This window comes from Theropithecus gelada, chromosome 14 (genome assembly GCF_003255815.1).
Source record: "Theropithecus gelada isolate Dixy chromosome 14, Tgel_1.0, whole genome shotgun sequence".
Classification (NCBI taxonomy): Eukaryota; Metazoa; Chordata; class Mammalia; order Primates; family Cercopithecidae; genus Theropithecus; species Theropithecus gelada.
In genome coordinates this window covers 19,019,482-19,044,211 of record NC_037682.1, presented here as the reverse complement: position 1 = coordinate 19,044,211, position 24,730 = coordinate 19,019,482, and the positions used below count along the sequence as shown (strand labels likewise).

Sequence of the window (24,730 nt, the reverse complement as noted above, 5' to 3'; positions counted from 1 at the left end):
GGAGGCCGAGGCAGGTTGATCATGAGGTCAGGAGTTTGAGACCAGCCTGGTCAAGATGGTGAAACCCCGTGTCTACTAAAAATACAAAAACTAGCCAGGCGTGGTGGTGGGCACCTGTAATCCCAGCTATTCGGGAGGCTGGGGCAGCAGAATCGCTTGAACCCGGGAGGCGGATGTTGCAGTCAGCAGAGATCGTGCCACTGCACTCCAGCCTGGGTGACAGAGCAAGACTCCGTCTCAAAAAAAAAAAAAAAAAAAAAGGTTCCAGCCTTTAAAGACTTTAAAATCAAAGAGCACATCCTTACAGTATGAGCCTTTTTAAAATAATGTATTGCCACTTTACAAAAATCTCCTCTAAGTCTTTGAAAATACTGGCCAGGCCGGGCGCAGTGGCTCATGCCTTTAATCCCAGCACTTTGGGAGGCCGAGGTGGGCAGATCATTAGGTCAGGAGATTGAGACCATCCTGGCTAACACGGTGAAACCCCGTCTCTACTAAAAATACAAAAAATTAGCCGGGCGTGGTGGTGGGCGCACGTCGTCCCAGCTACTTGGGAGGCTGAGGCGGCAGAACTGCCCGAATCCGGCAGGCGGAGGCTGCAGTGAGCCAAGATCGCGCCACTGAACTCCAGTCTGGCGACAGAGCGAGACTCCGTCTCAAATAAAAATTAAAAAAAAAAAAAAAAAAAAGCCGGGCGCGGTGGCTCACGCCTGTAATCGCAGCACTTTGGGAGGCCGAGACGGGCGGATCATGAGGTCAGGAGATCGAGACCATCCTGGCTAACACGGTGAAACCCCGTCTCTACTAAAAAAATACAAAAAAATTAGCTGGGCGAGGTGGCGGGCGCCTGTAGTCCCAGCTACTCGGGAGGCTGAGGCAGGAGAACGGCGTAAACCCGGTAGGCGGAGCTTGCAGTGAGCTGAGATCCGGCCACTGCACTCCAGCCTGGGCGACAGAGCGAGACTCCGTCTCAAAAAAAACAAAAACAAAAAACAAATAAAAAAAAAAAAAAGGAAGCTTCCTTCTTGGAGAGGCTTGTGGGGCATAGCTATAGCCCTCATTCAAATTTGACTCAGATAACTACATTTCTGTTTGTTTTTTGTTTTTTGTTTTTGTTTTTTTGAGACAGAGTCTCGCTCTGTCGCCCAGGCTGGAGTGCAGTGGCGGGATCTCAGCTCACTGCAAGCTCCGCCTCCCGGGTTCACGCCGTTCTCCTGCCTCAGCCTCCCGAGTAGCTGGGACTACAGGCAACCGCCACCACGCCCGGCTAATTTTTTTGCATTTTTTTTTTTTTTTTTTTTTTTGAGACGGAGTCTCGCGCTGTGTCACCCAGGCTGGAGTGCAGTGGCGCGATCTCGGCTCACTGCAAGCTCCGCCTCCCAGGTTCAGGCCATTCTCCTGCCTCAGCCTCCGAGTAGCTGGGACTACAGGCGCCCGCCACCACGCCCGGCTAGTTTTTTTTTGTATTTTTAGTAGAGACGGGGTTTCACCATGTTAGCCAGGATGGTCTCGATCTCCTGACCTCGTGATCCGCCCGCCTCGGCCTCCCAAAGTGCTGGGATTACAGGCTTGAGCCACCGCGCCCGGCCTTTTTTGCATTTTTAATAGAGACTAGTTTCACCGTGTTAGCCAGGATGGTTTAGATCTCCTGACCTCGTTATCCGCCCGCCTCGATCTCCCAAAGTGCTGGGATTACAGGCTTGAGCCATCCTGCCCGGCCAACTACATTGCTTTGAAACCTTGATTGCAGTGAAAAAACCTAAAGAAACTAATTTCACTGCTCTAAGACATTTTCCGTTTTTCAAAAGCTGGAGACTTTTGAGTAAAATACCTGAAAGTTCGGCAAAGATTTATCTAAAATCATCTGAAAATGGCGATATTTGCAAAGCTGAGTCTAGACTGCTTTGTGAGACCATGGAAAGCGTGGCTTATTCTATGGGCAGAGTTGCACCTCTACAGATAAATTTCCTTCAGAGAACTGTTCTTTTTAAATATGTATGTGTGTGTGTATATATATATATGGATTTAAGCTTCAGTTTGACAGTAAACTACTGCATGTTCTTATGGAAATATTTATTTGGATTGAAGATGGATCACAAGGGATCAGGAGTTGAAACCATCAACCTTTGCGGGAATCTCCTCACACTAGAGGAAAAACTGTAAAAATGAAACAAGGCCAGCAGAAGTGAAGATCATCCTGGGCTGTACCCCTGATGTTCCTCGTATTGGTGTTAAGACTCAAGAACTTATGGTGTTGACTGTTGATCACTGAATTCTGGCAGGACTCTCCTCATGGATCCACTCCCCGGAGGTAGGACGGTGCTTCCCTGAAGTAGGATAACCAGTCTTAGCTTTGCCCAGGACTGAGGGGTTTCCCAGAACATGGGACTTTGAGTGTTAAAACTGTGACAGCCATGGGCAATCTGGGACAGTTCACTTTTAAGCATGGACCTTGCCCCTGTCAATCACATGGAAAAAACTTTGGAAAGACTAAACCAACAAGAGGCCAGGTGTGGCAGCTCACATCTGTACTCTCAGCACTTTGGAAGTCCAAGGTGGGAGGATAGGTTAAGTCTAGGAGTTTGAGATCAGCCTGGGCAACATAGTGAGACTGTGTCTCTAAAAAACAATTTTTTTTTTTTTTTTTTTTTAATTAGCAGGGAGTGGTGGCATACACTGGCAGTCCCAGATGCTCAGGAGGCTGGGGCAGGAGGATCACTTGAGCCCAGGAGGTCAAGTCTGCAGTGTGTCATGATCACACCACTGTACTCCAGTCTGGGCAACAGAGACAGTGAAACCCTGCCTCAAAAAAAAAAAAAAAAAAAAAAAAAAAAAAGGATGAGGATGGGGCACACTTGCCTAGGAGACTTGCCTGGAATGAAGGGTGAAGGAGGGAGGGGAGAAAAGAGGGAATTGGAGACTGTTCCTTATCTTGGCTCTGGGTTCTGAGAAACATGCCTCTACCACACACTTGGTGGTAGATATCAGGCTTGAACCTAGTGTGAGATAGTTCTGTAATAGTACTGTGAGTCATCTTATTAGGAAGTGCAGGAAGACCAGTCAGGCCTTGAACAGCCGAAATGCTAAGTCAGTTGTCAATTCTGCTATTGCAATTCTGTTCTGTTCTTTTCTAGCCTGTTCTTTTTGTGCTGTGGGGTAATGTATACATTTGATGATGGAATGGTAAAGATAGAAGTAGTATAGTTATGTAGGAGCAGCGTAGGGAAGGAGAGAGACCCCAGAACAGCAGGGAACTGCTAGCTGTAGAATGATAGAAGGCTCTCCCTTCTTTGGAATTATTTCTATAAGATAAATCTCCGGTGATGAAATTTATCAATAGATCAAAATGTATGAATATTTTAAGGCTCTAGAATGACAAATAAGTCAGCCCATCTATAAAAGACAGCATAAAGATTAGAGAAAGTTAACATGTCAACAGAATAACAGATCCTTAACATTTTGCTGGGCAAACAGGGAGGCCCCTTTTTGAAATTTGCTAATTTATGATTTCAAAGTCTAATCTCCTTTCTCCTGTTCAGTATCCAGAGATCTAATTTCTTCTACTTTACAATCACAAGAGGCCTTCATTTGTAGTCATTTTTTTTTTTCTTTTTATTTTTTGGAGTTTTGCTCTTGTTGCTGGAGTTGCAATGGCACGATCTCAGCTCACTGCAATCTCTTCCTACCAGGTTTAAGCGATTCTCCTGCCTCAGCCTCCCTAGTACTGGGATGACAGGTGCCCGCCACCACGCCCAGCTAATTTTTTTATTTTTAGTAGAGACAGGTTTCACCATATTGGCCAGGACGGTCTTGATCTCCTGACCTTGTGATCCGCCCGCCTCGGCCTCCCAAAGTGCTGGGATTACAGGCGTGAGTCACCGTGCCCAGTCTGTAGTCATGTTTACAAAAAAAAGTTTAGGCTGGGCACTATACTTTATGCCTATGATCCCTATAATCTCAGAGCATTTCAAGAGGCCAAGGCAGGAGGATTGCTTGAGGCCAGGAATTTAAGAGCAGCCTGAGCAACATAGTCAGACCCTGTCTGTATCCCAAAAAAAAAAATTAGCCAGGCATGGTAGTGCACACTTCTAGTCCTAGCTACTTGGAAGGCTGAGGTGGGAGGATCACTTGAGACCAAGAGTTCAAGGCTCCAATAAGCTACAATCACACCACTGCACTCCAGCCTGGGTGACAGAGTGAGATCCTGTCTCTACAAACGTTAATTTAAAAAAAATTCAGGTGGCCGGGCGCGGTGGCTCAAGCCTGTAATCCCAGCACTTTGGGAGGCCGAGACGGGCGGATCACGAGGTCAGGAGATCGAGACCATCCTGGCTAACCCAGTGAAACCCCGTCTCTACTAAAAAATACAAAAAAACTAGCCAGGCGAGGTGGCGGGCACCTGTAGTCCCAGCTACTCGGGAGGCTGAGGCAGGAGAATGGCGTGAACCCGGGAGGCGGAGCTTGCAGTGAGCTGAGATCCAGCCACTGCACTCCAGCCCAGGCAACAGAGCGAGACTCCGTCTCAAAAAAAAAAAATTAAAAAAATATAAAAATAAAAAATAAAATAAAAAAAAATTCAGGGCTGGGCGCAGTGGCTCAAGCCTGTAATCCCAGCACTTTGGGAGGCCAAGACGGGTGGATCACGAGGTCAGGAGATCGAGACCTGGCTAACACGGTGAAACCCCATTTCTACTAAAAAAATACAAAAAACTAGCCGGGCGAGGTGGCGGGCGCCTGTAGTCCCAGCTACTCGGGAGGCTGAGGCAGGAGAATGGCGTGAACCCGGGTGGCGGAGCTTGCAGTGAGCTGAGATCCGGCCACTGCACTCCAGCCTGGGCGGCAGAGCGAGACTCCGTCTCAAAAAAACAAAAAAAAATTCAAGGCCAGGCGTGGTGGCTCACACCTGTAATCCCAGCACTTTGAGAGGCTGGGGTGGGCAGATTACAAGGTCAGGAGATCAAGACCATCCTGACCAACATGGTGAAACTCTGTCTCTACTAAAAATACAAAAATTCGCTGGACATGGTGGCACGTGCCTGTAATCCCAGCTACCCGGGACGCTGAGGCAGGAGAATGGCTTGAACCAGGGAGGTGGAGGTTGCAGTGAGCCAAGATTGTGCCACTGCACTCCAGCCTGGGCGACAGAGTGAGACTCCATCTCAAAGAAAAAGAAAAAGAAAAAAAAATTCAGGGCCAGGCACAGGGGCTCACGCATACAATCCCAGCACTTTTCGGAGGCCAAGGCAGGCAGATCAGTTGAATCCAGGAGTTCGAGACCAATGTAACAAAACCCTATTGCTACATAAAAAATACAAGAATTAGCTGGGTATGGTGGTGTGTGCCTGTAGTCCCAGCTACTCAGAAGACTGACATGGGAGGATCACTTGAGCCTGGAAGGTGGAGGTTGCAGTGAGCAGAGATTACTCCACTGTACTGCTCTAGCCTTGGCGACAGAGCAAGACCCTGTCTCAAAAAAAAAAAAAATTTTTTTTTAGAACAAGGATTTCTGTGTGATAAAAAAAGTCTATGAATTTTATGTGTTAGGAAACTAGCATGTCCCCAGCCTTCAGCTAGTATTTTTCCTTCCTTTCTACATAATCAACAAAGTCTTCATCCTGAATCTGTGATTTCTCATACCCACAACAATTTTGGAAAATCTTGGCAGGATCTAGAGAGCAAAAATGGGCCCTGAGGACATGTGTATGCACAAAAACCCTTTCATTTCTTATTTTCTTGTCCTCCTTCTAACTTCCCCTCCACTGCCAGGGAAAGTAACTACGAAGCTCAGTCTTGCGGCTATTTTCAGTTTGTTTCAGATAGAGATAAAATCTTATTATATCTATGATCTGTCTAGCCTCTTTCACCGTTACCCACCTCTTCTATGTCGTCACTATATGACTCCATTACAATTGTGTCTTGTTTTTTATCCCTAAGTTAGATTAACTTGGCCTAGATCCTTTACAGTCCTAGGATCAGGAAAACACCTTCATCCCTATTCAGTTAACTTAAACCAAGAGTATGTTTATGGTCCCTCTTTTGTATAATTTGGAATTGGTAAATTGGTGGTCACCCAATATTGTTTTCCCTTGATATATCCTGAGACCTTACTGCCTTGAAACATCTAAGGGTAAATCTGGAAAACTACTATGCTGGCCAGATGGAGTTATCTATGGGAAAATAAGGCTTACATAAGATGGAGAAAATCCTTGATTCTTTCCCAAAACCATGCCAGAAAAAAGCTATAAATCCACACTAAGGACCACAAAGGCAGAAGCTTTCTCAGACACTTATTAAAAGCCCCTATGAAGATACCCTTGGCAATCTGGAAGTACAGACCATGATCCTTCCCCTACATCATTTTGGGGAAATAACTAACTAATGACCAAAAAAAAAAAAAAAAAAAAAGAAAGAAATCCTGGCCTGCAAAACTACAGGTTGAAAGGAGGTTAAACGTGTAGATCTGAAGAGTTTCCCTGTGGGATTAATAGAAAATAAAATGCTCCCAGGAAAAAACACTGTCAGCCAATGTTCAGTCAGCTCAGCACTTAGATTATCTTTGGTGTGCAAGTAAACAGACTTGAAATTGCTTTTGAAATCTCTCCAAGACTGTCCATCCCACTCAGTCTTTTATGTCACCATCTAGTGAGTTGTGAAAAACTCCAATTTGCCTTAAATGTAGTTATGTAAGGCTAAAATGCAAGACATTTTCCATGATCACACTTCACCTTGCCACTTATGATACATGTTTGGCAGTAACCCTTTCCTGATGGGATATACCAAACACAACCAAAACTTTATGGGGAAAATACCCATCTTAGAAGACTTAAAAAGGAAAGACCTTGAGAATTAAAACATTGCCTTATGAGGGAAACAAAGCAAGCTTGTGTCACAAGTTGAACTTTACAAAGAAAAAAAAAATGTAACCAGGCACCTCTGTTGCACAATGAATAGAGTTAATGTTTCTAGCCAACTCTTCATTGTCCATTCCCACCTCAATGACATCCCTGTACATTTTAAGCACAACCTACTGCCAAATGGACCCTCTCTTTATAGAGCAGGATAATGATGGTGAATAGCATTTGGAGTAGAAATAAAACAGCAGATAATAATCCATAATTGTTTTTAATCTTGAGGATGAGTCACCCTCAATTTATTTCCAAATTTCTTCTGTCATCAGCTGTTCATTTCTTTACTTTGAAAATCACCAGATTAACACTGCCAAAGGCAGGAGGTAGGAAATGATCCAAGAGGACAAGTCAGAGGTATCACATGGTGAGTGGCTGAGAAACTGGGAACAAGACAACCCTCAGGAAAGTCTCTTTTTTGTCCCAGCAGAGGCACCAATGTGTGAACCTAATTCACACTTTCATTATTCTAATCAGGTTATTTTTATATCAGTGTAATTTTAGAACAAGACTTGCTAGGGGATTATTTATTTCTTGGGAAATTCTGTCCATCACTCCGCATATCCAAGGTCTAGCGCCAGAATTCATTTCAAGCCAACAAATTATATTCCTATTACCTCTCCTTTTTAATACTTTCACATGCCTTCTTTATTCCCTGAATCTTCCTTTTGTACAAGGAATTTCAAAACAGAATGACCAAACAGACTTTCTAACATCACAGTTGTAAGAAATGTGATCTAGTTGAATGTGAGGTGTCTGAACCTGGGTGAATCCGCATTGCTCATCAATCTCTCTCAGTCCTTAGATGGCCTGTAAAGCATAAGCTTGCTATTTTATCTATATTCAAATTGCCTTTTTTAAGCTGATTGGGTTCTTAAACCCATTTAGCCTCTAACTCCGACTCAGGATTGGAAATAGGAAACTGGAGTCCAGATGTTCTCCCTAGGATTTAGGTCCAAGTCACAGTCCAATTATTGCAGACAGGCTAAAGATGGAGGTTTCTGACTGTCTTTAAAATATCCTCTTAAAAGCTGGCCGGGCGCGGTGGCTCAAGCCTGTAATCCCAGCACTTTGGGAGGCCGAGACGGGCGGATCACGAGGTCAGGAGATCGAGACCATCCTGGCTAACACGGTGAAACCCCGTCTCTACTAAAAATACAAGAAAATTAGCCGGGCGAGGTGGTGGGCGCCTGTAGTCCCAGCTACTTGGGAGGCTGAGGCAGGAGAATGGCGTGAACCCGGGGGGGCGGAGCTTGCAGTGAGCCGAGATCGCGCCACTGCACTCCAGCCTGGGGCACAGAGCAAGACTCCGTCTCAAAAAAAAAAAAAAAAAAAAAAAAAAAAAAAAATATCCTCTTAAAAGCACAAAGCTGGAGACTGGGATTAGTAGCCATTTACTGTCAGAAGACCATTCCCCAACTGAAATTCTCTCTTCACATTTGCCTCAGATTATGCCTATATAGGCAACAAAGTAGAAAAACTAAAATGCCACCCAGATAATCCAGAACAAGTAAATATTGTTTTCTTTTTTTTTTTTTTTCTGAGACGGAGTCTTGCACAGGCTGGAGTGCAATGGCATGATCTTGGCTCACTGCAAACTCTGCCTCCTGGGTTTAAGCGATTCTCCTGTCTCAGCCTCCTGAGTAGCTGGGATTACAGGCGCATGCCACCATGCCCAGCTAATTTTTGTATTTTTTAGTAGAGATGGGGTTTCACCATATTGGTCAGGCTGGTGTCAAACTCCTGACCTCACCTGATCTGCCCGCCTTGGCCTCCCAAAGTGCTGGGATTGTGGGATTACAGGCGTGAGCCACCGCACCCGGCCTATGTAAATATTGTTTTCATCTGAAATCTGCAGATAATTGAAACCAAAAAAGTGTTTTGACTATATGCTGTTTTCCCCTTTACTATGACTTTTTTTTTTCGAGAAAGAGTCTTGCTCTGCCACTCAGGCTGGAGTGCAGTGGCACGATCTCAGCTCACTGCAACCTCCGACTCCTGGATTCTCCTGCCTCAGCATCCCAAGTAGCTGGGATTTCAGGTGTGTACCACCACGCCTGGCTAATTTTTTTTTTCCGCAGACGGAGTTTCACTCTTGTTGCCCAGGCTGAGTGCAATGGCACGATCTTGGCTCACCGCAACCTCCGCCTCCCAGGTTCAAGCGATTATCCTGCCTCAGCCTCCCGAGCAGCTGGGATTACAGGCACCTGCCACTTTTTAGTAGAGACAGGGTCTCGCCATGTTGGCCAGGCTAGTCTTGAATTCCTGACCTCGGGTGATCCACCCACCTTGGCCTCCCAAAGTGCTGGGATTACAGGCATGAGCCACCGTGCCCGGCCGCTAATTTTTGTATTTTTAGTAGAGACGGGGTTTCACCATGTTGGCCAGGCTGGTCTTGAACTCCTGACCTTTACTATGACTTCGTAGGCACAATCATAAATGTTTGCAACCACTGAGCTTTCAAATTAGTGGTACTCAACCTGGAGTTCACTGCACAGTAGGTAACCGCTGTCTTGGTTTCGGTTTAATGCATTTGCAAATGAATCAAGATATTCCGGCATAGCCCCAACCTTACCAAAACACACAGATTAAATGTCAGTTTATGACAAGTATCTGAATACTCAGTCATGCTAGATGATGGAACTGTGTAGAAGGTGATGAGGAAGAAAGTCTGTCACAACTCCTGGGAAGTCTCCCTCCTCTCCACCTTCTACATTAGCTAAAATGAGTGAGCATTAACTCCTGACGAATACGGTCAGCCTCTAAGTCCAGGGACTCCATGTGCTCATACTCTTCTTCAGGGGGCTGTTCCATGGGTCCTGTCATTGGAGAGGACCAAACATCCATCCCATGCTCCAGGGAGATGTTGTGGAGAACACAACAGGCCAAGATGATGTGGCTGGATTTCTCTGGTGAGTACTGCAGTGCCCCCTTGGATCCATCCAGGCAGCGGAATCGGGAGCAGAGGGTTCGGAAAGTCTTCTCAATCACACTGTGAGTTGCAGAATGGGCCATATTATAGCGATATTCTGCTGGAGTTTCAGGAATGTGAAGTGGGGTCATGAGCCACGTTCGAAGAAAGAAGGAACTGTCACCTGTGGGGAAGGCCCAAAGAAATCATAAGTGACTATAAGTGGAATACAAACAGGAAGCGAAATTCAGAAAACATATACTGACAATGGACAAGAAAATACAACAGCCTCTGGTGCCAAAGCACACTAGAAAAACCAAGCAGAAAAAAGAAATCATGCCAATGCCAGGAGCAGAAAGACACGAGTTCTGGCTGAGAATATTGTTGGTAAAAATTGACAGAGAAAAACGCTGGCACCTAAAGGAAGCCAAATATGAAAGAATGTAGAAAGGAGGTGAAGGCACTGGAGGAAATAAAATTCCTGCATTTGGCCGGGCATGGTGACTCACGCCTGTAATCCCAGCACTTTGGGAGGCCAAGGCGGGTAGATCACCACCTGAGGTCAGGAGTTCAAGACCAGCCTGACCAATATGGGAGGTGGAGGTTGCAGTGAGCCACAATCATGCCACTGTACTCCAACCCGGGCAACAAGTGTGAAACTCCATCTCAAATAAAATAAAATTCCTGCATTTTCCTAATATTGTTATTTAATAAAAGGCTTAATAAAACCAAATAAAATCAAATAGCATGCCAATCTCTAAAATCTCTAAAGAGCAAGAATGAAATTCGGCCGAGAGATCCCAAAACACTTGTGAGGGAAAGTCTTAACTTTACCCTCAAAATTTCAAGTCTAAAAGCACTACCAAGGAATTTCAGGTGATTTCATGGACTATAGTAATTTATTCTCCCAGTGCTGAGAAGAATAAGATAAAAGTCCGAGCACTTATGGCAGAGATCAGAACTCAGGTGTTCTGCCTTCCTATATATCACAATTACTAGAACCATGCCTTTGTAAGAGGAAGAATTTCACACGAACAAAGAGAGCATACATATAATCATGCAAATAGTAACAGTGATAAGGAAATGAATTCAGAAGTCAATTAAAAAAATACACACAAGGCATTCTCCTTAAGTGACTTCTTTATCAAATGATCCCAGGAAGTGCTAACAAAACAACAACAAAAAACTGGGGTGCAATGTCCTGATACAACAACACAATGTTAGTATAATGTTTTCTTGTCCTGACTCACTGTCACTACATCTGGCAGATGAGATGTCCCAAATAGAGGCAAAACCTCTTAGAAATTTGAGAGACAAATAGCCCCTGGAGTACCAGTTTGCATACCACTGTGTTCCGGCCCCACCATCAATTTCAGTAAATCGTTCTGGACTGTTCAGACAGTGGTAGGCACTGTTCCCAACATACAGGGCTCATTTCTTTTAGGCGCTTACATTTATTTTTTTGAAGACAGAGTTTTGCTTTGCCACCCAGGCAGGAATGCAGTGGAGTGATAACAGTTCACTGCAGCCTCAACCTTCCAGCCTCCTACCTCAGCCTTCCGAATATCTGGGACCACGGGCATGTGCCACCACACCTGGCAAATTTTTCTAATGTTTTCTAAAGAGGAGGTCTCACGATGTTACCCAGGCTGGTCTTTAAGTCCTGTGCCCAAGCAATCCACCCACCTTGACCTCGCAAAGCCCTGGGATTACAGCCCCTAGCAGGAGCTTACATTTCTAAGAAATGGATTAACTGTAAATATCTAAGAAGTCTCACAGAATTTTCAAATTTACTGTTTAGCTCACTTTTCCCCTCCCAGGTATAACTTTTTATTTTTATTTTTTTTTAGACCGAGTCTGCTCTGTTGCCCAGGCTGGAGTGCAGTGGTGCAATCTCAGCTCACTACCACCTCTGCCTCCCAGGTTTAAGCGATTCTCCTGCCTCAGCCTCCTGAGTAGCTGGGACTACAGGCACGTGCCACCACGTCCGGCTAATTTTTTGTGTTTTTAGTAGAGACAGGGTTTCACCATTTTGGCCAGGCTGGTCTCAATCTCCTGACCTCGTGATCTGCCCGCCTCGGCCTCCCAAAGTGCTAGGATTCCAGGCGTGAGCCACCGCGCCTAGCCTTTTTTTTTTTTTTTTTTTTTTGAGACAGAGTCTCACTCTGTTGCCCAGGCTGGAGTGCAGTGGCATGATCTCAGCTTACTGCAACCTCCACCTCCCAGGTTCAAACAATTCTCCTGCCTCAGCCTCCCGAGTAGCTGGGATTACAGGCACCTGTACCACGCCTGGCTAATTTTTGTATTTTTAGTAGAGACGGGGTTTCACTATGCTGGCCAGGCTGGTCTCAAACTCCTGACCTCAGGCTTCCCAAAGTGCTGGGATTACAGGCGTGAGACACTACACCCGGCCATAACCCTTTTTTTCATTGAACATAACCCTACTAAATAATGAATTTAAGAAACTGATGCTATAAATAATAATGAAAAATAATATCCATGACTCATTGAACACCTACTGTGTAGCATGTACTGTGCTGGTACTTTTTTTTTTTTTTTTTTTTTACTTTCTTGTCTTTTTCTTTTCTTTTTTTTGAGACGGACTCTCACTCTGTCACCCAGGCTGCAGTGCAGTAGCACAATCTCGGCTCACTGCAACCTCTGCCTCCTGGGTTCAAGCAATTCTCCTGCCTCAGCCTCCCGAGTAGCTGGGACTACAGGCACGTGCCACTGTGACTGGCTAATTTTGGTATTTTTAGTAGAGATGGGGGTTTCACCATGTTGGCCAGGCCGGTCTCAAACTCCCAACCTCACATGATCCGCTCCCTTCGGCCTCCCAAAGTGCTGGGATTACAATCGTGAGCCACCACACCCTGGCCTAACTTTCAGTATTTATTTAGTTTAATGTTTTTGAGACAGAGTCTCACTCTGTCACCCACGCTGAAGTGCAGTGGTATGATCATAGCTCACTGCAACCTCAAACTCCTAAGCTCAAGCAATCTTCCCAACACAGCCTCCTGAGTAGCTGGGATTACAGGCGCATGCCACAACACCCAGCTAATTTTTAAACTTTTTGTAGAGACAGGGTCTTGTTATGTTGCTAGGCTGATCCCGAACTCCTGGCCTCAAGCATTCCTCCCACTTCACCTCCCAAGGTGCTGAGATTACAGGCGTGACCACCACACCCAGCTGGTACTTTTTAAAGATTATCAGCCTGGGCACGGTGGCTCATGCCTGTAATCCCAGCACTTTGGGAGGCTAAGGCAGGCGGATAACCTGAGGTCAGGAGTTTGAGACCAGTCTGGTCAACACAGCAAACCCCATCTCTACTAAAAATACAAAAATCAGCCATGCGTGCCTGTAGTCTCAGCTACTTGGGAGGCTGAGGCAGAACTGCTTGAACCTGGGAGGTGGAGGTTGCAGTGAGCCGAGATCACGCCACTGCACTCCAGCCTAGGCGACAGGGTGAGACTGTCTCCAAAAAAAAAAAAAAAAAGATTATCTCTTATTATGCAATCCCAACTCTGCTAGGTTAGATATTGAACTCATTTTTCAAATGAGAAGATCAAAGTATATGTCTATCATCCTTTGATATGTCAGGCAAAGGAAAGACCTCGTCACTAAATGCTAATTTCAGACTCAAAATACTAAAACAAGAGCATAATAAAAGAAGAGTATAATGCTGTAAAACAGAATAAAGTAAGTATATAAGATGAATACTGAAACCTGGAGATGCTAAATGATACTTGTTAAAGTTTCTCTAAGAAATGGTATGAGTCTTAAATGGAGGAGATATACAGGAAAAGCTAAAGGAGACCTTTTGTAAAATTGCTCTACCGTCACTAAATGGTTATAAACCAAGCACTACTGGAAAACAGACACTCAAGAGGGGATTAGGATCAGAATTGCTAAACAGATTACAATTGCTTATATGATCAGTCATCCACAAGACATTCTGGCAGATCTTACCCAAAGCTGCTTTAATAGGACTAGGCCAAGAGCTAAAGAAATAAGAACTGAGGCTGAATTGTTTGCAGGAATAGGTATATTTAGAAGGGAATTTAGATAATGCATTCTGAAGGGACAGATGAGAATGAGGACAGGAATGGATAATATTGTAGGAAAAATAATGCTAAAAAAAAAAAAAAAAGGCTGGAGGATCACAGCTAGTTCTAGGTTTGAGAAATCTAGAACTGTTCCTCAAACCTGAGGGTTGTTTCTTAAAATACAATTAGGTGGCCGGGTGCAGGGCTTCACACCTGTAATCCCAGCACTTTGGGAAGCCATGGTGGGTGGATCACCTGAGGTCAGGAGTTTGAGACCAGCCTGACCAACATGGTGAAGCCCCGTCTCTACTAAAACACAAAAATTAGCCGGGCGTGGTGGCGGGCGCCTGTAATCTCAGCTACTCAGGAGGCTGAGGCAGGAGAATTGCTTGAATCCAGGAGGCATAGGTTGCAGTGAGCCAAGACCGCTCCGTTGCACCGCAGCCTGGGCAACAAGAGTGAAACTCCGTCTCAAAAAAAAAAAACAACAAAAATACAATTAGCCATCTATTCTCTCTTTCGTTAACATCTTGTCATTCCTTATAATCCTGCCAATCAGGCCGGGCGCGGTGGCTCAAGCCTGTAATCCCAGCACTTTGGGAGGCCGAGACAGGCGGATCACGAGGTCAAGAGATTGAGACCATCCTGGCTAACACGGTGAAACCCTGTCTCTACTAAAAAAAATACAAAAAACTAGCCGGGCGAGGTGGCGGGCGCCTGGTCCTCCCAGCTACTTGGGAGGCTGAGGCAGGAGAATGGCGTAAACCCGGGTCCTCCCAGCTACTCGGGAGGCTGAGGCAGGAGAATGGCGTAAACCCGGGAGGCGGAGCTTGCAGTGAGCCCAGATCGCACCACTGCCCTCCAGCCTGGGCGACAGAGTGAGACTCCGTCTCAAAAAAAAAAAATAAATAAAATAATAATAATAATCCTGCCAATCTTCCCATAATTACTCCCATTGTCCACACAACCTCTAGAGACCAGCGTTTTCCAAATCTGTCTATTCATATGAATTATTCAGGGTCTCTCTCTGTTGCCCAGACTGGAGTGCAATGGCACGATCATATCTCACTGCAGCTTTGAACTTCTGGGCTCAAGTGATCCTCCCAAGTCAGCCTCCTAAGTAAGCTGGGACTACAGGCACACGCCACCATGCCTGGCAATTTAAAAAAAAATTTTTTTTTTGAGCCCAGGCTGGAGTACAGTCATAGAATCTCGGTTCACTGCAACCTCCGCCTCCCGGGTTCAAGCAATTCTCCTGCCTCAGCTGCCCGAGTAGCTGGGATTACAGGCGTGCACCACCATGCCCGGCTAATTTTGTATTTTTAGTAGAGACATGGTTTCACCATGTTGGCCAAGATGGTCTTGAACTCCCAACCTCAGGTGATCTGCTTGCCTCGGCCTCCCAAAGTGCTAGGATTACAGGCTTGAGCCATCCCACCTGATAATTTTTTTTTTTTTTTTTCCAAGACAAAGTTTCACTGTTGTCCCCCAGGCTGGAGTGCAATGGCGTGATCTCAGCTCACTGCAACCTCTGCCTCCCAGGTTCAAGCGATTCTCCTGCCTCAGCCTCCCGAGTAGCTGGGATTATAGGTGCCTGCCACCAAACCTGGCTAATTTTTGTATTTTTAGTAGAGATGGGATTTCACCATCTTGGCCAGGCTGGTCTCAAACTTCTGACCTCAGGTGATCCGACCTCCTCAGCCTCCAAAATTGCTGGGATTTAGCACCTGGCTAAAATTAGCACAAGGCTAATTTTCCTATTTTTAGTAGAGATGGGGTTTCACCATCTTGGCCAGGCTTATCTTGAACTCCTGACCTCATTATCCACCTGCCTCGGCCTCCTAAAGTGCTGGGATCACAGGTGTGAGCCACTTTTTTTTTTTTTTTTTTTTTTTTTTAAGATGGAGTCTCACTCGGTCATCCAGACTGGAATGCAGAGGCACGATTTCCGCTCACTGCAACCTCCATCTACCAGGATCAAGTAATTCTCCTGCATCAGCCTCCTGAGTAGCTGGAATCACAGGCTTATGCCACCATGCCCAGCTAATTTTTGTATATTTTTTTGTATATTTAGTAGAGACGGGGTTTCACCATGTTGACCAGCTGGTCAAGGAGTCCTGACCTCAAGTGATCCACCCACCTTGGCCTCCCAAAATGCTGGGATTACAGGCATGAGCCACCACGCCCAGACTAAGGAAATCAGTTTCTACATCTTCAACTTCCACAGGTATATTCGAAGCTTTCTTAGTGCCTCATACCAAAACTAGCTTTAATAAACACTTGCTGACCAGACACAGTGGCTCATACCTGTAATCCCAGCACTTTGGGAGGCTGAGGTAGACCAGCTGAGCTTAGGAGTTTGACACCTGCCTGGTCAACACAGTGAGACCCGGACTCCTACTTTTTTTTTTTTTTGAGATGGAGTCTCACTCTGTCGCCCGGGCTGGAGTGCAGTGGCCGGATCTCAGCTCACTACAAGCTCTGCCTCCCGGGTTTACGCCATTCTCCTGCCTCAGCCTCCTGAGTAGCTGGGACTATAGGCGCCCGCCACCACGTCCGGCTAGTTTTTTGTATTTTTTTAGTAGAGACGGGGTTTCACTGTGTTAGCCAGGATAGTCTCGATCTCCTGACCTCGTGATCTGCCCGTCTCGGCCTCCCAAAGTGCTGGGATTACAGGCTTGAGCCACCACGCCCGGCTAGACTCTTACTTTTTTGAGAGTAAGTCTCACTCATTGCCCAGACTACAGTGCAATGGTGCAATCTTGGCTCACTGCAACCTCCACCTCCCGGGTTCAAGCGATTCTCCTGCCTCAGCCTCCTGAGTAGCTAGGATTACAGGTGCCCACCACCATGCCTGGGTAATTTTTGTATTTTTGGTAGAGACAGGGTTTCACCATGTTGGCCAGGCTGGTATCAAACTCCTGACCTCAGGTGATCTGCCTGCTTTGGCCTCCCAAAGTGCTGGGATTACAGGCATGACCCACAGCACCCAGCCAAAAAATTTAAAAAAAAATTAGCCAGACATGATGGCAAGCACCTATGCTCCCAACTACTTGGTAGACTGATGTGGGAGGATCAACTGAGCCCAGGAGGTCAAGGCTTCAGTGAGTTGTGATCATACCAGTGCACTCCAGCATGGGTGACAAAGTGAGACCCTGTCTCAAAAATGTGTGTGTATATATATAATATAATAAACAGGCCGGGTGTGGTGGCTCACACCTGTAATCCCAGCACTTTGGGAGGCCGAGGCAGGTGGATCACGAGGTCAGGAGATCCAGACCATCCTGGCTAACACGGTGAAACCCCATTTCTACTAAAAATACAAAAAATTAGCTGGGCGTGGTGGCGTGCACCTGTAGTCCCAGTTACTCGGGAGGCTGAGGCAGGAGAATGGTGTCAACCCGGGAGGCGGAGCTTGTAGTGAGCCGAGCTCACGCCACTGCACTCCAGCCTCAGTGACAGAGCAAGACTCCACCTCAAAAAAATATAAAAAACAAACATTTGTTAAATGTTGCTACAATATCCATTTTTCCCACTCCTACTCTTTCTGTAGAGAGGGGAATCAGCAAAGTTATTTATCAGAATTTTTACTAATTTTCAATTATGTACTATAAACAATGTAAAAAACTACTTTAAAGCCATAGTTCCAACTGAATCTTGGATCCCAAGGTGGGAAGAAAAAGAAAACCACTACCTCCTACATGATCTTGAAGTCTTTACAAGGAATATTTGCCAAATAGAGTAATCCATACTATGATCTCATTTAAACACTGAAACACAAGGGATTTAAATGTTACGTCCCGGCCGGGCGCGGTGGCTCAAGCCTGTAATCCCAGCACTTTGGGAGGCCGAGACGGGCGGATCACGAGGTCAGGAGATCGAGACCATCCTGGCTAATACGGTGAAACCCCGTCTCTACTAAAAAATACAAAAAACTAGCCGGGCGAGGTGGCGGGCGCCTGTAGTCCCAGCTACTCGGGAGGCTGAGGCAGGAGAATGGTGGGAACCCGGGAGGCGGAGCTTGCAGTGAGCTGAGATCCGGCCACTGCACTCCAGCCTGGGCGACAGAGCGAGACTCCGTCTCAAAAAAAAAAAAAAAAAAAAAAAAAAAAAATGTTACGTCCCTCAGTCTCTTCTTTTGTAAAAATGTTAATATTATTATTTAACTCTTAAAGAGTTTTTATAAGCATTAAGTGATATAATTGATGCAAAATGCTTACAATATTGCCTGTCAAATTCTAAGGGCTAAGAGTTTTAGCTAGCTTAATAGTTAGGGAACTGGGCAGGGTGCGGTACCTCGTGCCTGTAATTCCAGCAATTTGGGAGTACAAGGTGGGCTAACTGCTTGAGCCTAGGGGTCGAGACCAGCCTGGGCAGCATGACAAAACACCAACTTTACCAAAAATACAAAAATTAGCCCAGCATGGTGGTGTGCATCTGTAGTCCCAGCTACTCAGTAGGCTGAGGTAGGATAAATTGAGCCCAGGAGGTCAAGGCTGCACTGAGTCATAATCACACCACTGCACTCCAGCCTGGGTGACAGAGTGAGACCCTGTCACCAAAAAAAAAAAAAAAATAAAAATTGGGGGGGGAACCAAAGTGAAGAGATTCGTAAGAAATCAGCTTGGAAACCAAGTAGTCCCACAGCTATAGAAGAAATGGCCAGATGAGACAATTGCAAAATAGACTTTCCCACACTTCTTGATGTGAGTTGTATGAAAATAAAATTTGAAAGCTCAAAATAGGCAAAAGGTGTGTTTAAGATAAAAGTCCAGTAGCGTAGCAAGAAGGTGGCACACTAAAAATGGTATGGACAAGCAACAATCAAGAAATTCACTAAGCTCCAAGATATTACACGTGGTACCCTGGCAGCTCTACACCCATCAGTGTCGTCTTCGCCCACTCGGAACATGGGAGGTTTCTCTATAAAGTGCTAGTAAATATGTTAAAGAGAAATATTTCCTAAGCATCAACTCATAGTAAGCACTGTGCTATGAGCCTGTGCAGTGTAGATATGATTAGAGGTTATGATTAGTTGGGTGTGGGGGTGTATGTCTGTGATACCAGCTACTGGTATTACGAGCCTGGGCTGAGGCCAGAGGATTGCTTGAGGCCAGGAGTTCGAGAGTAGCCTGGGCAACATAACAAGACCCAATCTCAAAAAAACAAAAGTTAGAGAAGTCTTCCAATCCTTCACATAGCTTTCATCTCTCATATATTGTATACAAGATAATCCTTGTCCTGATGCTCATATAAAAGTAGCACATTAAAAAAAACCCCAAAAAACAAAAAACTAAGCTGCTGGGTTCAAGGGTTTTATCACTGCTAACTAACTTCACTCCTCAAAGCTGTACGGTCACCTTGGTTCACACTGCTTACTGTTGAATAGATTCTTGTCCTACTCATAACAGTAAGCCAGTCTTTCCAATGGAACTCGGGCAGGTCTGTGAAGTAAGTTGCTACCATAAGAATTGTGTACATGCATTGTCTACTATCATTTTTATGCAGATATCACAGTGACAATCAATAACGCAAAAATAATTTCTTAGTTTTTTTTTTTTTAGATGGAGTTTCATTCTTGTTGCCCAGGTTGGAGTGCAATGGTATGATCTCGACTCACTGTAACCTCTGCCTCCCGGGTTCCAGCAATTCACCTGCCTCAGCCTCCCAAGTAGCTGAGATTATAGACGCCCACCACCACGCCCAGATAATTTTTTGTATTTTTAGCAGAGAAGGGGTTTCACACCATTTTGGCCAGGCTGGTCTTGAACTCCTGACATCAGGTGATCCACCTGCCTTGGCCTCCGAAAGTGCTGGGATTACAGGCATGAGCCACTGCACCTGGCCTTTTTTTTTTTTTGAGATGGAGTCTTGCTCCACCGCCCAGGCTGGAGTGCAGTGGCATGATCTCAGCTCACTGCAACCTCTGCCTCCTGGGCCCAAGCAATTCTGCCTCAGCCTCCCAAGTAGCTGGGACTACAAGCATGCGCCACCATGCCCAGCTAAATTTTGTGTTTTTAGTAGAGAAGGGGTTTGAACACGTTGGCCAGGCTGGTTTTGAACTCCAACTCTTGACCTCAGGTGATCCACCGCCGTGGTCTCCCAAAGTGCTGGGATTACAGGCATGAGCCACCATGCCCGGCCACATTTGTATATCTGTACAATACTTTATAGGGAACTTTCATATATATTACCTAATCCTCACAATAGGTATTACTGTGGTTGGTGTCAGATTAATCATTTTACAGACAATTAACAGAGCCAGATAAGGCTCAATTGTATGGATGCACAATACTTAAACAATTCTGGACAATCCTGATAAGTATGTTGGCTTTTTTTTTTTTTTTGAGACTGAGTCTCGCTCTGTTGCCTAGGCTGGAGTGCAGTGGCATGATCTTGGCTCACTGCAACCTCCACCTCCCAGGTTCAAGCGATTCTCCTACCTCAGCCTCCTGAGCAGCTGGGATTACAGACGCGTGCCACCATGACCTGGTAATTTTTGTATTTTTAGTAGAGGAGGGGTTTCACTATGTTGGCCAAGCTGGTCTTGAACGCCCGACCTCAGGTGATACGCCCTCCATGGCCTCCCACAGTGCGGGGATTATAGGCGTGAGCCACCGTGTCCAGCAGTATTTTGGCTTTATTTCACGGGATTGTTTTATTTATTTACTTGTTTATATTATTATTACTTTTCTGAAAGACACTGTCTCACTTTGTTGACCAGGCTGATCTCGAGCTCCTGGATTCAAGTGACCCTCTCACCTTGACTTCCCAAAGTGCTAAGATTACGGGCAGGAGCCACCGCACCCAGACAGGATTGTTTTTATAAGGTTGTTTTTGTTGCTGCAGCTATTGTTTGCAATAAAAATTCTTGTATGCAATTTTGTTTTGCACATGTATAAATCTATACCTGTAAGATAAATTCTTAGGAGTAGAAAAGCTGGGTGAAATAACATAAAATACATTTGTTTATATATATATATTTTTGGCTGGGCACAGTGGCTTACGCCTGTAATCCCAGCACTTTGGGAGGCTGAGATGGGCAGATTACCTGAGGTTGGGAGTTAGAGACCAGTTTGACCAACATGGTGAAACCCCATCTCTACTAAAAATACAAAATTAGCTGGGTATGGTGGTGCATGCCTGTAATCCCAGCCACTCAGGAGGCTGAGGCAGGAGAATTGCTTGAACCTAGGAGGCGGAGATTGCGGTAAGCCAAGATCGCGTCATTGCACTCCAGCCTGGGCAACAAGAGCAAAACTCTGTCTCAAAAAAAAATAATAATAATAATATTTTTTACATTGGGTGTGGTGGCTCACAGTCACATTCCCAGAGCTTTGAGAGGCCGAAATGTGAGGATAGCTTGAGGCCAGGAGCTCAAGACTAGTCTGGTCAACATAGTGAGACTCTGCCTCTACACAAAATAAAATAAGAAAAAAATGTTTAATTGTTTTGGAGACAGCATCTTGCTATCTTGCTCAGGCTGGTCTCAAGGTCCAGGCTCAAGTGATCCTCTTGCCTTAGCCTCCCCGGTAGTTGGAATTACAATTACCAGTTGTACTAGTACGTGCCACTGTACTGGCTCTAATAGTATGCTTTAAAGTTTTAATAATGTCTATTAAATGTTGATTTTTTAAAAATTAAGGCTAAGAAAATTCTCATCTGAGGTCTCATAAAAAAATGACAGGACTGAGATTCACCTCTACAGACTCCCATATCTCATTCTACTCCACTGCATAATTTTTCTTTTTCTTTTTTTTTTGAGACAGGGTTTCGCTCTTGTTGCCCAAGCTGGAGTGCCCTGGCGCGATCTCGGCTCACTGCAACCTCTGCCTCCTGGGTTCAAGCGATTCTCCTGCCTCAGCCTCCAGAGTAGCTGGGATTGCAGGCATGCGCCACCACGCCCAGCTAATTTTGTATTTTTAGTATAGACGGGGTTTCTCCATGTTGGTCAGGCTGGTCTTGAACTCCCAACCTCAGGTGATCTGCCTACCTCAGCCTCCCAAAGTGCTGGGATTACAGGCATGAGCTACCCGCATAGCCACTTTTCTTTTCTTTTTTTGAGATGCAGTTTTTGCTCTGTTGCCCAGGCGGGGGTGCAATGGCGCTATCTCGGCTCACTGCAACCTCTGCATCCTGGGTTCAGGCGATTGTCCCGCCTCAGCCTCCCAAGTAGCTAGGGCTAAAGGCGCCTGCCACCATACTCAGACAATTTTTGTATTTTTAGTAGAGATGAAGTTTCACCATGTTGGCCAGGCTGCTTTCCAACTCTTGACCTCAGGTGATCCACCACCTCGGCCTCCCAAAGTGCTGGGGCTGTGTGCCCCCAGCCTACATAACTTTTCTATGCCTCCAAACAAAATGAAAATTCACACTTGCAAACTTACCCAGAAGCCAGCTATCTTTGTGCATACCGGCTTCAAACTGACTACTGAGGGAAGACTGCTGCAGCACGGCACAGTCCTGTAGGCTGCCTGGCCAGTTTGTCTCCACGGTCATTAGTGCCCCTCTAATGTCACACACCATCAGGCAGTTTAAAGAATGCAGGCCTTTTCGGTTCACATAGGAGAGGTCTTCAGCATTTGGTGCCTTGATGGCCACATGGATACAGTCAACTACCCCCATCACCCCTGGCATCCCTGCCAACCCATAGAATTCATCCTTCAGAGCCTGTATGGAGGCTTCATCAGCTGGAAAGCGAATGAACTGTGAGGCCCTTTCCACAAGTGCTTCAGTGACATTGGCAACACAACGACTCATAGACGCCTGACTGATTCCAATGGCATCTCCCATCCGAGTCTGGAAGGAACCTGAGGTATAAAAACCCAATGCTGCAAGGATCTGTGTCTCTGGGCTAATAGCCCTGGATCGCTGAGTAGGCCTGGAAAGATTCGCCCCCAAGAGCTCCACCAAGTAATAAATGAACTGTCGCGGAAACCCATACATGGACATCAAGTATTCATCAGACACATCATCCAGCTTAAAACGGTCCAATGTCCGGTGACCACGGCCATACAGCAAGAGGTCACAGTCAAGCACTGTTATTGGTATAGCCATGGTAAATGTGAAAGTTGTCTCTCTCCTCTGCTTTTTCTGAACAGTTTCCAATGAAGATGTTGGTGCAGGAAGGTATTTTTAAGAAAGTATCAGAATCCAACAGCTAACCACAGTTAAATGGCTCTGCCATTTATAATCTTCTCTCTGTAAATGTTAAAAGAAAAAACATTAGAAACCTACCAAAGACTTTAAAGTGACTCAAAGGCTGGAGCAGCTCCTTTTCTGCAAATTTCCATTTTGTTGAGGCAAAACGTACTGTACTTACAACTCTGGATTTTTCTCCACTAACTCATGGCTGCACGACAGGCTTGCTCTGATTGAAGGATAATGGGAATTTAACCTTTGTGGCTCACTTAATGCCTGGCATTTCAATTGAGAACACCAAAAGAATAATGGAGGTGATGACATAATTATTCACAAGGTAAAAGAGGTCAGCTCCTAACTATATAGGCCAAGAAGCAGCTGACGTATGTCATAACCACCTTGGGTAAGAATTGGTCACGGGTTTCATGATCCAAAAACTTCTGGTTCTACCTGATAAGTACAGGACAGATGCTGGGGTGCTCAAACCAGTCTAACAAGAAAAGAAGGGGCAAAAAAACCAAAAAACAAAAAACCACCAACAAAGTCCACAACCCAGCCTTATGGACGTACACTGTGTGCTGTAACAAAAGGCTTTTCCCTCACTCCAAGAACTCCAAATCGTGAAGCTGAGGGCCAGGAAGTAGGGAAGACCAGACACATTGGAAGTCCGGAGCGAAAAAGAGGCTGCCCGAACCAGGTTTGGGAGACGACTCCGCCACTTTTAAACGGCACCCTAAAAACGGATGTCAAAGTCTGATTGCGCCGGCTACTCAGTTAGCCCAGGCCCGTCACCCACCTCTCCGCGGCTGCCAGGTTAACAGCCACACTCCCCACCCACCTAGCCGGGTTGGACCCTCCTCCGGAACCGGCTACTGCACACAGGCCGCCACGGCGCGCAACAGCGGCACCGCCCCTTCCGCGTCAGGGCCCGCCCCACGCCGCGTCCTCACTGCCGCTGCCACCGCGACCTGCGGTTCGTCTCCGCATATTCCACACATCACCCAAACGGTCTCTCTCTCTCTCAAACACCTCCTTTCCGTCTTTATTTTATCTTGAGTCGCTTAGAAAAATTAGAGAACAAAGCTTACGTGGAAAGAAAATCAACTTTCATGGAGATTTTGAGGACTAAAAGAATAAATAGGGCATCATTACTGTAGCGAAAGTGCGACTAAGGTTAGGCATCTGGCTTTCCCCCATAGCCCTCTTCCACCCCCCGCCCCCGGCCATTACCGAAGCGGATGAAAACAAACACTAACGATGGCGGCGCCGGAGAGCGACCGGCTGCTGGGCTTAAGGCAGGAGTGACCGCTTAACCAGTGAGGGAAGCACTGAAGAGCGCCAGTCGACGTGGGTGCGACAACTCGCGGAGTCCTAAGAGCAAAACGTCTGGGGCCTGCGAGCCAGGACCCTTCCGAAGCCTTAGGTGTCTATCGGCGACGTGTACGGTCACTGCAGCTCCGGAGCGCGGAACCCTCAGTCAGGAGACGCGGCTGGCCGGTCCCAGGTCCCGGCCTCCGTAATGAGAGCCCGGAGCCACACTTTGTGCCGCAGCTTCGCAGGTACTAACTTCTGGGGGGGATACCCCGAGATCTCTCAGCGCCCCCGAGTGGGAGGCTGTGGATCTGCGTCCCCTTGGCTGCTGCTTCGTGGAAGTCGAAGGAGATTAGCCACGGTTCAATCCCCTGGGCCCTTGAGTGTTCTATGGGAAGTTGGGTTGGTCTAGGCCC

The 24,730-nt window shown here is 46.1% G+C and overlaps 2 protein-coding genes across 8 annotated transcripts in view; one reads left to right on the top strand and one right to left on the bottom strand.

Moving 5' to 3' along the window:
- Positions 1–9,410: 9,410 nt before the first annotated feature.
- On the bottom strand, positions 9,411–23,954 carry HARBI1 (harbinger transposase derived 1). Of its 2 annotated transcripts, none has more exons than XM_025357219.1 (3): positions 23,574–23,954; positions 22,250–23,063; positions 9,411–10,000 (listed from the first exon to the last, which is right to left on the bottom strand). In XM_025357219.1, the coding sequence occupies exons 2-3, from the start codon at positions 22,917–22,919 to the stop codon at positions 9,621–9,623; spliced, it is 1,050 nt and encodes a 349-aa protein (XP_025213004.1). In that variant the 5' UTR covers positions 22,920–23,063; positions 23,574–23,954; the 3' UTR covers positions 9,411–9,620. The 2 variants fall into 2 exon arrangements, with proteins under 2 accessions (XP_025213004.1, XP_025213003.1); XM_025357218.1 differs by having other exon boundaries at positions 23,800–23,943.
- ATG13 (autophagy related 13) overlaps positions 23,954–24,730 on the top strand; it is a 61,229-nt gene continuing 60,452 nt past the window's right edge. For 2 of the 6 annotated variants that reach the window (XM_025357214.1, XM_025357210.1), the window contains exon 1: positions 24,220–24,562. The gene's annotated coding sequence lies outside the window, so the exon portion shown is untranslated. Of the gene's footprint in view, positions 24,563–24,730 lie in introns of all 6 variants that reach the window. The other 4 variants (XM_025357215.1, XM_025357213.1, XM_025357216.1 and 1 more) reach the window with 3 other exon arrangements.